At 46.0% G+C, this 14,995-nt stretch overlaps 1 protein-coding gene across 1 annotated transcript in view; it reads right to left on the bottom strand.

Moving 5' to 3' along the window:
- POLR1B (RNA polymerase I subunit B) overlaps nucleotides 1–14,982 on the bottom strand; it is a 31,437-nt gene extending 16,455 nt beyond the window's left edge. Inside the window, exons 1-6 of the mRNA XM_087931666.1 lie at nucleotides 14,714–14,982; nucleotides 13,580–13,747; nucleotides 12,158–12,304; nucleotides 3,372–3,504; nucleotides 1,968–2,104; nucleotides 1,176–1,399 (exon numbers count right to left, since the gene is read on the bottom strand). Coding sequence (XP_087787792.1) covers nucleotides 1,176–1,399; nucleotides 1,968–2,104; nucleotides 3,372–3,504; nucleotides 12,158–12,304; nucleotides 13,580–13,747; nucleotides 14,714–14,890 — 986 coding nt within the window. The 5' untranslated portion in view covers nucleotides 14,891–14,982. The remainder of the gene's footprint in view (nucleotides 1–1,175; nucleotides 1,400–1,967; nucleotides 2,105–3,371; nucleotides 3,505–12,157; nucleotides 12,305–13,579; nucleotides 13,748–14,713) is intronic.
- Between the last annotated feature and the right edge of the window lie 13 nt (nucleotides 14,983–14,995).

Here is a 14,995-nt window from a genome sequence, read left to right as displayed (position 1 = left end):
ACTCCTGGTTGTGGTTGTTCGGCAACCACATAGGTGGTTATGTGATGGAGTCCTAGGTAAGGAATACGGGGTGCCTTGGGGGAGTGTTGAAAATTCTGGAATGCTCTGTTCAGGAGCTGAAAATCCTCACTGCTGAAATCCAAGCCAATACTCTTGCACAGTCTGCAGAGGGGTGCCTTTACCCTTGGGAGCCCACGCACAAAAGGGAACTCCTTTGGTGGGGCACAAGAATCGAGTGGAATTTCAGTTCTGTTTCTGCACTTTTGAGAGGCAGCTCTTTCAGCCAGTCCCAAGAAAAGGGGGAGTCCTTTCAGTAGGCAACTGGAGCTTATCACCTTTTTTGCCAGCTCCCCCATTGACTTTCTGGGGAAGCCAGTAGAGAAAATTGCAAATGGTCCTCATATGATTGCAGGTTGCTTGGCAATTGGTTGTAAGTGAAAACAGGTTGCCAAGCATCTACATCATGATCACATGACCAAGTGCTTCGTGGAGTATAAAGTATCTTTTCCAAGGCCATCATAATTATGAACCATTGTTAAGTGGGCAATCATAAGTCAAGGAATATCTGAAGTTTCTTCTAGTGTTCAGCTAAAACCTACACTCTTTTAGGCAAATTGTATGTAGTCCTATCTCTGCAGGTAACAGAGAAAAACTATTATTAACTCAAGATGAATTCGACCCTGAATTTAATGATTCCCCCTACTCCAGGACAATTTGACACATGACTTTAAAATAGCAATTCTATTAATCGAAAGACTGATTAAATTTCCCTTAGCTTTTATTTTAAGGAAATAAAGTCTTCTGTTCTCTTATATAAGAAGAGCTGTTTATCTGAGATGAGCAGTGTGGAAATTTGATAAACAGTTGTTCATATACATGAACCATGCAGTCATGACTATTGTGCAGCTACCCTTCTCAAGCCAAACGTATCTGATTCCTCCAGGCTAAATATAGCTGACCCTTTCCTCATACGGCCTCCAACCATAATTTATATTCTTGGTAAAGCATGACACTGAGAACTCAACACAAAACTTTAGATGATTCAAATGAAAAAGAATACTTCACACAACATAGGAAATATGGTTCGTTAGGAAATGCTTAAAACATCGATATTTTTCCCACATGCACCATAATGTGGGCTCCGGTTCAATCTGATCCTAAATAGTTGTACCTACTTGAAAAGGAACTCTCCAACCCGCTCATTGGAATACCAATCAGGAAGGTTCAATTTTACTCTGAAGTGCTGCCCTAAGAAGATTAGCACTTGCTTCTGGGTCACACAGCCATCCTCTGTAACCAGCCTCAGCATTTGAGAGACACAGTTCTTATAAAATGTATCATCTTCTTTCCCTTTAACCAGTTCTTGGAAAATCTGAAAGTCTGAGAAACCAACCAATGCCTGGAGCAGAAAAATAAAAAGTTGGAATTTTTAGATGTTTTGGGGCTTGATTAATAAAGAATTCATAAAATCATTTACTGGAATTATTATACTTATATTCTTATTATACTACTATACTTATTGTCACTCTGGAGATATATTATAGTATTCTAAATTACGTAATTTGATAATAGTGGCCTCATAATGGTTTGGAGACGGTGAATACCTTCCAAAAATAGAACCCCATTTCTGCAGACAGTAATATTTAAAAATAGTTTTTCTACCACTGAACTGTGTTTGAGATATACATATTGTATTAGCCTGGTCAACCAATTCAGGATTTGATTTCTGCAGCTGAACCAGGCCACAGTCACTGTGTTGTGAATAACCATTTATACCAGCTTTGTTGACTACAATAGAGCCTTATGCAGCCTCCTAAGAAAAAAAGTTTACCTGTTCTTTATTGCTTCAAGTTGCTGCTGAACTGGATGGAACTAATTCTTACTATGGTTTTGCAAGCAAGGTTATTGCCCCACATCTTATACTTCTGGAAATAGAGCCCCCTGAGAACAAAATATAATGACAATACCTTAAGGAGAAATCCCAGCGGGATAAAAAACAGCTCCTTCTGATAGATGAAATTCACCATCACTGAACCGCTATCAAGGTAGTGTAAGGTCATGTTAACAGATGTATGCTCATCTCTAACACAGTGCATGGAGACCCCTAAACACCATCAAAAGAAACACATCTTAACATTATGTTTCATATTACTATCAAAGTTGCCTTTCCCAGGTAACTTATGGCCTAAGATGTAGTATACTGGAATTATTCTTCCCAGAATTTCTAGTGCCATTAGACAGCTGGCATCCAAGACCTTTCTTTTGCTGAATGCAAAAGTTACTAGATAGAAATACAGATAGTATTCAGATTACAATGTAACTGGGAGCAGAAATTCCTTCACTAAATAATATGGTCATAAAGAGTATCATGACGTTATCACATCACTTTGTGACAACAATTCTGGCGGTCCCTATTGCCTGCCATTGTTAAGTGAGGACTGTGGGTTCTTAAAGTGAGGGTTGCATGTGAGCACCATGTGGGAAGAGATAATGAAACTGCCTCCCAGAAAAAACAGGCCAGTTACAGGCAGGCACTACAGGGAGTGCGCAGGTGCTACAGGCTACCGCTAGAGTATAAGATCCCGATGCTGTCCAGGGGCTCATTGGGAGAAACAAACGGCAGGAGCAACTTGTGACTTTCAGCTGGCTTTCCCATTGATTTTGCTTATGGGAAGTAGGTTGTGAAGATTGCAAATGGAGATTATATAATCCCACTATGTTTTTAGGGTTGGCCATAAATCCCCCTCATTCAGCATTGTTGTAACTTTGTTGCTAAATGAGTGGTTGCATTCAAGGACTACCTAAGGCAAACATAAGGAACTGGTGTAAGATTGAACATAGAGGGGGGAATGTTAGAATTTTCAATCAAAAGGCCTGTCTGAGGATCAATCTCAAAGAAATGAGGACCACATAAGTAATGAGCATGGTGAAAAGCACATTTAATTTAAAATATTTAAAATATCACATAATGATATAGTTTAAGATGATTTTTTTCCCATTTATTGTCCTTCCGTCTCACAATGTCACAAAACACATTAAGCCATAATGTAGTTTTTTCATTTTGCAGTTGTTTAAATCATTTAGCACTGCATATAAAATCACTCTGGAGTCAATTTTTAGTGTTTTCTCACAAATGAGCCAAAACTCGTGTATGATGAATTTCATGAAGGAGTGTACACGTAATCAGGGAAGGCAAGTCAGTATAAATAAGGGATGCAAGTACAATACACCATTTACAGTACAGACTTTCTCACAGTTCAGATTAAAAAATGTCCTAAAGAAAATATTACCGTATATCTAAAATATCTAGCTTCTACCAAGAGAAATAGTAAAAAGATGCGAATAAAGAGAACTTATAAGTCAAAAGTTACCATATTGTGTGTAGCCTGGGCCTCTAGATTTCCATTTTGGTTTTATCATTGCAAGAGGAAAGTTGCGCCGAGGCATAATCATCATTCTTATCACCTTTTCTATTCCATTAATTATGAAATAACCACCCATTTCCTGCCAAAAGTGTAAGAAATGATAATTAATCATAAACCAAGCCATCGGGCAAAAAAGGATGAAATATTTCAGCTGATCAACTTAGTTTTGAGTAAATTACAAAATTGAGAGAAAAATGAAATTTTAAGAATTATATTTTCACAAGCTCTATTTTTTTTTACATATATTTAACACTAAGTACAGAAAAACAGGCAATCTAAATTATGACTATTAGAATAGTTGCTTATGTTTCTATGTTGATTGTTTTGTATTTTCAGAGTGTTGAATTATCATTAAAATTCCATTTTAAAAACTGATATAACTCTTCAAGTAATCCATCACCATCAAACAGTAACTACACACACACACACACACACACACACACACACACACACATGGCATTCAGCTTTGTACACAGAAGCCTAATGATGGCAGATGAGATTCTGCCGAAACGTTGCTACAACTTTAAAAGCACAACTACAATGATGTGGGAAAATACCCGAACAAAGCTGAATGCCATATATATATATATATATATACACACACATACACACATACATACATACATATACATACACTCTCTCTCTCTCTCTCTCTCTCTCTCTCTCTCTCTCTCTGCTCAAAAAAATAAAGGGAACACAAAAATAAGACATCCTAGATCTGAATGAATGAAATATTCTTATTAAATACTTTGTTCATTACATAGTTGAATGTGCTGACAACAAAATCACACAAAAATTATCAATGGAAATCAAATTTAGCAACGCATGGAGGTCTGGATTTGGAGTTACACTCAAAATTAAAGTGGAAAAAAAAACTACAGGCTGATCCAACTTTGATGTAATGTCCTTAAAACAAGTCAAAGTGTGTGTGGCCTCCACGTGCCTGTATGACCTCCCTACAATGCCTGGGCATGCTCCGGATGAGGTGGAGGATGGTCTCCTGAGGGATCTCCTCCAACACCTGGACTAAAGCATCCCCCAACTCCTGGACAGTCTGTGGTGCAATGTGGCGTTGGTGATGGAGCGAGACATGATGTCCCAGATGTGCTTAATTGGATTCAGGTCTGGGGAACAGGCGGGCCAGTCCATAGCATCAATGCTTTCGTCTTGCAGGAACTGCTGACACACTCCAGCCACACTTCTAGCATTGTCTTGCATTAGGAGGAACCCAGGGCCAACCGCACCAGCATATGGTCTCACAAAGGGTCTGAGGATCTCATCTTGGTACCTAATGGCAGTCAAGCTACCTCTGGTGAGCACATGGAGGGCTGTGCGGCCCCCTAAAGAAATGCCACCCCACACCATTACTGACCACTGCCAAACTGGTCATGCTGGAGGATGTTGCAGGCAGTGGAACGTTCTCCACGGCGTCTCCAGACTCTGTCACGTCTGTCACAGGTGCTCAGTGTGAACCTGCTTTCATCTGTGAAGAGCACAGGATGCCAGTGGTGAATTTGCCAATCTTGGTGTTCTCTGGCAAATGCCAATTGTCCTGCACGGTGTTGGGCTCTAAGCACAACCCCCGCCTGTGGACGTTGGGCCCTCATACCACCTTCATGGAGTCTGTTTCTGACCATTTGAGCAGCCACATGCACATTTGTGGCCCGCTGGAGGTCATTTTGCAGGGCTCTGGCAGTGCTCCTCCTGTCCCTCCTTGCACAAAGGCAGAGGTAGCGGTCCTGATGCTGGGTTGTTGCCCTCCTACGGCCTCCTCCACATTTCCTGATGTACTGGCCTGTCTCCTGGTAGCGCCTCCATGCTCTGGACACTACGCTGACAGACACAGCAAACTTTGTCACAGCTCACATTGATGTGCCATCCTGGATGAGCTGCACTACCTGAGCCACTTGTGTGGGTTGTAGACTCCGTCTCATGCTACCACTAGAGTGAAAGCACCGCCAGCATTCAAAAGTGATCCAACCATCAGCCACCAACAGCATAGGAACTGAGAATGGGCGTTGGTCTTACCTGACACGCCATTTCTAGTCGAGCTGCGAGGATCATCCAGAGAGTGGGAGGTGCTCCAGTCTGCGTCTGTGTAGGCTGGACTTAATCATTAGGGAACGCTCCGCCCTCTGTCACATGGTCCCTTGTAGCCTCCCAGTTTATGCGAAGTCGAGAGAGGAGGAAAGTCGTCTAACTCTCATCTAACTAGACCTAAAGTATCATTGGCTGAAACAAGGTTCCCCCAGACGGAAAAAAATTAAAAAGGGTGGGGCTGGATGATCCTCGCAGCTCGACTAGAAATGGCGTGTCAGGTAAGACCAACGCCCATTCTCCCTCGAGCTGCTCGGATCATCCAGAGAGTGGGACATACCAAAGCTTGGCTGTCCTACAGGTGGGAATCCGTCTGGGGTGGAAGCTCCCCTGGGTCCTCGATGACCCGCTGGAGGACTCGTCTACCAAACGAGGCCTCAGCCGACGCAAAGATGTCAATCTTATAGTGCCTAATGAAAGGGGAGGGGGAAGCCCAAGTGGCGGCCCGACAGATGTCTGAGATTGGAGCCTGGGTGGCCCAGGCCACAGAGGTGGCCGCACTCCTGGTGGAATGCGCTGTAATCCCACTGGGAACTGGCAAGGCCTGAGACGAATAAGCCTTGGCGATGGTGGCTCTGATCCATCGCCCGATGGTGGAAGGGGACACCTTGTGGCCTAAGGACTTGGGCTGGAAGGAGAGAAATAATGACTCTGACCTTCTAAAGGGTTGCGTGCGGTTAATGTATATGCGGAGGGCCCGCCTGACATCTAGGGTGTGCCATTGTTTCTCCCTTTCCCGCGAAGGATGGGGACAAAAGTTCGGGAGTGTAACCTCCTGAGCCCTGTGGAAGGCTGAATTGACCTTGGGCAAGAAGGTCGGGTCGGGGCGTAGAACCACCCGATTGGAATGGAAGATACAGAGGTCCTTTCTCACCGAAAGGGCAGCAATCTCCGAAATTCGGCGAGCCGAGGTAATTGCCACCAGGAATACTACCTTAAAGGTCAAAATTTGGAGAGAGGATTCTCTAATGGGTTCGAAAGGCGGTTTGGTGAGGGCCACCAGGACCTTGTTAAGGTCCCAAGTGGGGTACCGGTGCACAACAGGGGGACGGAGGTTAGTAGCCCCCCTTAGGAAGGCCCTGATACGGGGATGGTGAGAGAGGGGACCCAGATTGTCGCCGGAGACGACAGTTGAGAGGGCCGCTACCTGGCGTCTCAGGGTATTAGGTGAGAGACCTTTTTTGAGCCCATCCTGGAGAAAATTCAGAATCTGGGCCACCGAAGGCAAGAGCGGGTTGACCATGGACGAATGGCACCACCTGCAGAAGCTGACCCAGGTGGCATCGTATATCCGATTGGTTGAAGGCCATCTGGCGGCCAGGATCGTGTTAATGACCTGGTCAGATAAATTCTCCTTCCTCAACTTTTCCCGCTCAACCTCCACACGGTTAGTTGGAGCCATTGGGGCTCCGGATGTCGAATGGGCCCCTGAGACAGGGAGATCCTGTCCGGAGGGATTCTCCACGGGGGAGACACCGAGAGGTTGCAGAGGTCTGCAAACCATGGTCGCCTGGGCCAATAGGGGGCCACCAAAATCAGATCTGCCTTCTCCTGGATCAGTTTCTGAATGACCCTGGGAAGCAAAGCTAACGGGGGAAAGGCGTACAGGAGTCCGGGGGGCCACGGACAGCTAAGTGCGTCGTGATTCTCGGCCCCGGGGGAAGGGAATCTGGAGAAGAACCGAGGGAGCTGGGAGTTGCAGGGGGATGCAAAGAAGTCCACTAACGGGAGACCGAAGATCATGGTCGCCTCCCTGAAAAGGGATGGATGAATGCGCCACTCGGACTGGTCCATGGTGGCCCTGCTTAACCAGTCCGCTCGGGTGTTTGAGGCCCCCGAAATGTGTTCTGCTTTGATCGAGAGGAGGTGACGCTCTGCCCAACGGCAGAGTCTCTCGGCCTCTCTCATCAACCGAATAGACTGGGTCCCGCCTTGCCTGTTGACATGGGCCTTGGCGGTAACGTTGTCTGTGAGAATAAGGACGTGCCGCCCGCGTACCTGAGGCAGGAAGTGGCGGAGGGCCAGGTGGATGGCGTGGAGCTCCAGCCAGTTTATGCTGCAGGCCCGCTCTGCATGGGACCATTTGCCCTGTGTTGTAAGGGACTGGAAGTGAGCGCCCCAGCCGCTCAGGCTGGCGTCTGTGGTGATGACGAGACGCTGGGGATCTTTGAAGAGATGACCCCTGTTGATGGCAGGGTTGGTCCACCAGAGGAGAGACGAGAGGACCTTTGGAGGTACCTTGATGGAGGATTTTGAGTTGCTTCTGCTGGACCTTTGAAACGGAAGCAGGAGCCACTGCAGGGACCTGGTATGAAGACGGGCCCAAGGAATAATAGAGATGCATGAAACCATTTTTCCCAGTAATTTAGATAAATCTAACAGAGAAGCCCTCTTTGATCGGCGAATAACCTGAATTGAATTTCGAATACTCTGAAGCCTTTCCGGGGAAAGGAACACTTTTTCCTGCACCGTGTCAATGATGGCCCCCAAGTGGGCAATTCGGGTAGAAGGGACCAGTTGGCTCTTTTTTTGGTTGACCAGGAAACCATGGGCGTGGAGGGCGGAGAGAGTAGTCTTGGTGTCCCGCTCTGCTTGGGATTGTGAATGGGACAGGATGAGGATATCATCCAGATAGCAGTGGAGACGGACCGGGCAGTCCCTTAAGCGAGCTGCCAGGGCCGCGAGGATCTTAGTGAAAACTCTGGGAGCGGAGGCTAACCCAAAGGGAAGGGCCACATACTGAAAATGGTGGTGATTGTAACAGAATCTAAGGAATTTAGAGTGTGAAGGCCGAATTGGGATGTGGAGGTATGCCTCAGAGAGGTCTATAGAAGATAGCCAATCTCCTTGCCTGGTACCCTGCAAAATGGATTGGAGGGTGTGCATTTTGAATTTGCGGGGGTTTAGGAAGCGATTGAGCCGTTTGAGGTCCAGGATAGCCCTCCATCCTCCCGAGGACTTGGGAACCACGAAGAGGTGGGAATAGAAACCCTGCCCTCGCTGAGAGGGGGGAACTGGCTGGATGGCCTGGATGGAGAGTAAGTGATGGATGGCCGCATCCATTAATTTGCGTTTGGAGGGGTCCCTAGAGGAGGGAGATGACATGAAGAACTCGGGAGGTTGAGAGTTGAACTCCAGAGCGAGTCCAAACCTGATGGAGTCCCTGACCCATCTGTCGGAAGTGGTAGAATCCCACAGGTCGGCGAAATGCCTCAGCCGACCACCAATGGGGGGAAAAAGAGAGGATTCATTTGGAGCGCCGGAAGGGTCTCCCCCCGGAACCCCTGAAGGGACGCTTAAATCCTCCGCCCCTCCTATTTCGATCGCTCGGGTCGGAACGATCCTGGGAATATGATGCTCTATACGAGGGAGGTCTCGGGTACCTGGGGGGGAAGGGGGACTGGTAGAAGGACCGGGACGATCCTCTTCGAAAGGTCTGAGGGGCTCGGGAGTCAGGCCTCCGAAAAAGAGGAGGAAGGAATTTCTTCTTTCCCCTAGTTTCGGCCAAGAGAGGGTCCAGGGCCGGCCCAAAGAGCTTCTCCCCTCTAATGGAGGCGGAGGCCAGCTTGACCTTGTTCTTCACGTCCGCCTGCCATGGTTTGAGCCAGAGCAGGCGGCGGGCAGTGACCTGGGACGCTAACGCCCGGGAGGCGAATTTAACCGAATGGTACGTGGCGTCCGCTGAGAACTCTGCCGCCGCTGTGATTTTGGCAATGTCCTGCAGCGCCCGTGTATTGGATGGAGGGATGTGGGCCTTCAGTTGATGGAGCCACCGGATAGAGGACCTGGTAAAGAAGGAGGCTGCGGTGGCCGATCTAATTGCCCAGGCGTCGGCTAGAAGAGCCCGCCGCAAGGCCAATTCAGACCTCCTATCCTCGGGTTTGAGGGCCTCCAGTGGGTCACTCGGGGAGGAGAAAGAGGCGAGACCAACAATGGGCTCGTCCATCTCCGGGGTATTGAGGAGGGAGCAGAAACCCGGTTCGAGGTTAAAGAACCTCTTATCCTGTGTGGATGGGGCCGGAGGAGCCCCCGTAAAACCCAGTTGGTTGGAAACCAGATCGTGGAAAATGGGAGGAGCGGGAATCACATCCTCGGCCACCACGGGCTGTTTGAACATTGCGTCCTCCGGTTCCTCCCCAGAGGAGTGGGGGACAGGGGGAAGTTGAATGGCCAGGCCCGAGGTGTTCTTGGCCTTAAACAAGATGGACTTAAACATGTGGGGCTTGAATAACCCCACAAAGGAAGGCTGGATGGGGGTAAGGCCCTCGTCCTCCAACAACTCTGCTTCCATCGGGTCTAAATCTGAAAAGGGTTCCCCATGGAAGGTGGATCCCCATTCAAGGTGCTCCTCCTCCCTGTATTGGTCTAAAATTTCCATTCCCTCCTCCGGTTCCCTTTCTGGAAGAGGGCTGGCCCCCCGGGAGGGTACCTGACCAGGAGCAGGGTCCAGGGCGGGCATGGACCTAGTTGGCACCGGTTCTTGCGCGGGAACCGTCTGAGGAAGGCTTGATCCGGCCATCTGCTGCATGCCTTGAGCTATCCCCTGTTGAATAGCCTGCTCCATCCAAGTTCTCATGTACTCAGGCATCTCGATCGTGGGTGGGTCCTCCTGTCTCATGCCAGCGGCCGTGGGAGTGAAGGTTGCTTCAGGCATCCGGCTGGTAGCTGGTCCAGGGTCGTGAGACTCCTGGGATGAGCTGTGCCTGGAGAGAGGGGAACAAACTGGAGGGGGGGGGGGTGCCTGGAAGTAGAAGGGGCGGCTGGGGGTGATGGTTGAGTCACCCTAGAGCGCCTATCGAACTCCCTCTCTAGTGCCTTATGACGCCTTAAGGCGTCCCTTTGAGAGGCCTTAGAAGTCTCCTGGGAGGTTTCCTTAGCCTGTTTGCGCACATGATGAGACTTAGATTTCGCCTTCAAAGAATGGCGGGAGTTAGGGTTATCATCTGCCATGGTAAAACAACAGAAGTATCAAAATGAATATATAGAAATATATATATATATATATATATATATATATATATATATGTGTGTGTGTGTGTGTGTGTGTGTGTGTGTGTGTGTGTGTGTGTGTGTACAGGCGGTTGGCACACCTAGGATACGACCTGGGTAAGGCCGGGTATCCAGAAACTGGCCCGCGCCCCCTTTTGGAATTTGCAATGAATAATCTGAAAATATGACCAAAAAAAAAATTTTTTTTTTAAAAAAAAAACTGCCACAAATATAGACTTTTAATGTACAATTATATCCCACCAGGATAAGGATCCAGGAAAACACACTGCAGCGACAGTGATGGAAGCTAGGTCTCTCTAAGCAAATCTGAGAGAGAGAAAATGCCAATTGAATGAGATTGGATTACCCATGTAAGGAAATATGAAGATATTCTGTATTAGACTGAATAACAACCTGGCAGTTGGTAAAAGGAAGAGAAGCCAATCAGCCAAATCAACGCCAGCAATACAAGGCCTCAGGCAGCTTCCCCCCCTCAGGGAGGGAGTGGCTGCTTTTCTAAATCCCCACCCTGAGATCTGCTGCGGAAGCCAACACTTACACCAACCATTAACAGAGTAAAGAACAGCATTCTTTTTCCCCTCTGGGAGAGGGAGATAGAGAGATCAGCCCTACTAGGCCTGGGAGCCTAAGCCTAGGGCCAGCAGAACGTCGCAGCAATAGGAGGCCTGCAAAATGTCGCCCGGCCACGAGGCGGCGCCCAAAATGGCGGCCGCCTGGAAATCGAAAGTGAAAGGCAAAGCGGGCGGCTCAGGGTGGGTGCATCCTGCAAGCCACGAGGGCGAGGACGCTGAAATTGGCGTTAGTGGGGGGAAAACCAGTATAAAAAAGGCTCCAGACCTTAGAAAGGCACCAGGACAGCAAGGCAGGAAAAAAAGAAATAAGCGGCAGAGAGGGGGTGGGGGTGGGGTGTTAGCACTAAGTGCTGCTAAGCTGCCCGCCCAGTCCCCTGGGGGCGAAAAACGCACACCCCTAAGTCTCAAGACACCCCCAGATACGCAGAGGCTAAGGAAATAATAAGCTTAAATCAAACCTGAACTGAAGTATTATCCTGCTTGAATCAGCCAAAGAGTGGGAAGCACAATCAAAACACACAGCCTAACTCTGCAAAGGCTGGACATAAACTGGGAGGCTACAAGGGACCATGTGACAGAGGGCGGAGCGTTCCCTAATGATTAAGTCCAGCCTACACAGACGCAGACTGGAGCACCTCCCACTCTCTGGATGATCCGAGCAGCTCGAGGGAGAAGTGGTCTGTGGTCACCACCTGCAGAACCACTTCTTTATTGGGGATGTCTTGCTAACTGCCTATGCTTTCCACCTGTTGTCTATTCCATTTGCACAACAGCGTGTGAAATTGATTGTCAATCAGTGTTGCTACTTAAGTGGACAGTTTGATTTCACAAAAGTGTGATTGACTTGGAGTTACATTGTGTTGTTTAAGTGTTCCCTTCATTTTTTTGAGCAGTGTGTGTATATATACATACATACATACAAATAATAAATGGAATTCATTTCCCCAAAGAAGAGAAAATCTCAAAGGAGTACTTCTAAAATGGATGTTAAAAACCCATTGAAATTACAAGATAGCTTTTGCTTTACACACAAACAACCAAATTAAATAATACCTCTTCTTCTTCATGGTGTTGGATAAGTGCTTTGGGAGAAAGGCCATGGAGATGACAGAATTTAGATTTCACCATAATTGGAATATTCCCAAGGGTCTGTTTAATAATTCCTTTAGGAATTCCATTCACTGACCAGCTGATATCACCCTATACCGGAGGGAAAAAAAAGTTATTTTATTTAAAAAAATATGAACAAAATAACTTTGAAAGAGTACTGGGATTTCTATTCAAAGAAAAAAAACCCACTCTAAACTCTTGTAACAAAAAGGACTAAAGAATATTTATCTGCACTATATATAACACTTTTAAATGTTACATGCACAAATACACACACCCTGATTATTTATTTATAAAATTTATTGGTTGCTCATTTATCACAGGGTAACTTATGCTTATTAATACACTGATTATTGGAACATTATTCAGAAATCTGACTAAAAAATAGAAAATAGTTAATTACAGTGCAGACAGAGAATCTAATTAGGATCCATAGTATAAAACTTTACACCTTATCTATCAGAAAGAAGGCATAACCAAATTATATTCTCCAGCACTTAGAATCAAAATGCTTGCAATTTGTTATTGGATGTAAAGCCTTCATAATAAACAGCCTTATATGTTAAATATACTAGGTGTAGAATCATATTTCTTTTTCTGTTGGAAACTAATGTCACCCATTTAAATTGCCAATTGTAATTATATCTTATAATAATAAGTAGTTCCTGAATCTGCCACTACCTCATTTCACTGAATGACCTCAGATTCCAATGCTGCCAAAAAGGGAAAAAGATCAGCACCTGAGCTTTCTTTATTTGTTCAATTATTTAAACCAGGGCTCCCCAACCTATGGGCCATGAGAGATTTGCAAATGGGCCGTTGAAACGGCTGGTGTGGACAGGTGCGTGCTTTACATTTATGTAAACACAGGCTCGCGTGCATGCCACTTGTGGAAATGGAGCTGCACATGCGCACTTGCTGGCCACTTACGTGAACTATCCCTTCCCCCCACCAGTCTGCAAACCCGGAAACGTTGGGGAACTCTGCTTTAAATGAAGTTCTAAAACACTTGGAAGTATAAGAGCCATACTGGTGCAGGGATTAGAATGCAGTATTGAGGATCCAGATTGTTGGGGGCATCATGCTGACTCTGTAAACCACTTAGAGAGGGCTGTAAAGCACTGTGAAGCTGTATATAAGTTTAAGTGCTATTGCTATTGTAGATGAATTCTGCCATCTTCCAGGAGCTCAGTCATGACCAGCTCAAGGTGGACTTAACTTTCCATGTTTCCAAGGTTTGTAAAATGAGGACCCAGATTGTTGGGGGCAATATGCTGGTTCTGTAAACTGCTTACAGAGGGCTGTAAAGCACTGTGAAGCGGTATATAAGTCCAAGTGCTACTGCTATTTTATTCCTCTACTTACAGTCAGTTTCCCACGGTAGGTACTTCTACGTCCTCGACATTCTGCTGGATAAACTTTCAGCTCTTTACATATACTCCCTTTTGGTACCATAGGAGGGCTGATGGTGGCCCCTGAAAAGGCCAAAGTAATCCGATCATTCTTAAAAGCAAACTCCAAAGGAGGAATATCCTTTAAAAAAAAAAGCAATGTTTACCTTATGCCAATTAGAACTAGAAAAGATCTAAAAAAATCAATCCTGGACAGAAAGTATATTTTTATGGCTGGGATATCAAACAACCTTGTTTCAATGCATAGGTGCTTTCAAACTTTCTAAATCGTCAACTAGCACAAGCCATTCTGTCAGGCAACAAAGCAGAGAAACCACCCATCTTTTGTCTTTCCTGATTTGTAACTTTATGTCTAATAAGCCAGCTACAGGTGAGCTTATTACATTAAGAGTTGGTGGTGATGCTTTCTTTTCTTTTTTCTTTTCTTTTCTTATCCTTTTGTTTGTCAAGTCTTTTAAATTATGAGAGTTAGGAAGTCAAAGTGAGAGCCTTTTTCAGATGAAGAGTGGAATTAAGAAACAGCTCAAGATTTCATTCATGTGATATGTACTGTACATTAGTATAAACCTGATAAATGACTACAATAAATATGGTCTCACAGAGGAAAAGCTTCCCTATGCTGGAGCTAACCAATATAATGAACAGCCAAAAATCAGAGGAAAGAACATAGACAAGAAACGTGAATAGAGAAATATGAATTTACAAAAACATAAAAAAGTGTAAATTGACATTATAGCATGCTGGGGGTTGTTAACTCGCATGGCACTAGCATGGCACTTTTCTAGAAACTATATGAATTGCATCAAAAATTCCTTTCCCTCAGTTCTTGATTTACAACCAAGCTCGTTAAAGAGATCTGATAAATACAATGAAGATACTGCATCGCATAAAGTGCCTTTTTTCTCTAAGCACTATTTGATTTGTTGAGGAGGAATCTCCAAAAGGGGCCTTCTCTACAAGCAAAAACTTCACTTTTATATTGTTTTCCATCCCGGTTCCTTTTCGATCCCCCACTCCCTCTTAATCCGCTCCCCACCTCGTAGCAATGTTTTTTTTTTTTTTAATCTTTCCTCTCTTAATTTCTCACCTGCGCGGCACGGTTCAGTCCTTCGCTTACAGCGTAGTTGAACGACTCAATATGAGCCCGTGCAATATCCTGAAGGGCAGGCCTCTGTTGCTCTCTGGGCAGGCCGTAGTCCGACGCCGTAAGATGCTTGAGGCTGGGACTGTTGGGCAAATTCCTCCATTTGCCCGCAGCATCCATGCTTTCTTAGGTGCGAACAACCACGTGAGCCTTCCTCTTACCGGAAGAGAGATCGACATATGCGTCTTTACCTTCCTTCCCGCCTTTCCCCCAAAGCTTGCTGGG

Source organism: Pseudonaja textilis, chromosome 1 (assembly GCF_049901715.1).
Source record: "Pseudonaja textilis isolate UNSWEBS1 chromosome 1, rPseTex1.2, whole genome shotgun sequence".
Classification (NCBI taxonomy): Eukaryota; Metazoa; Chordata; class Lepidosauria; order Squamata; family Elapidae; genus Pseudonaja; species Pseudonaja textilis.
Note: the sequence above shows the minus strand (reverse complement) of the source record. Positions and strands in the feature narration are given on the sequence as shown.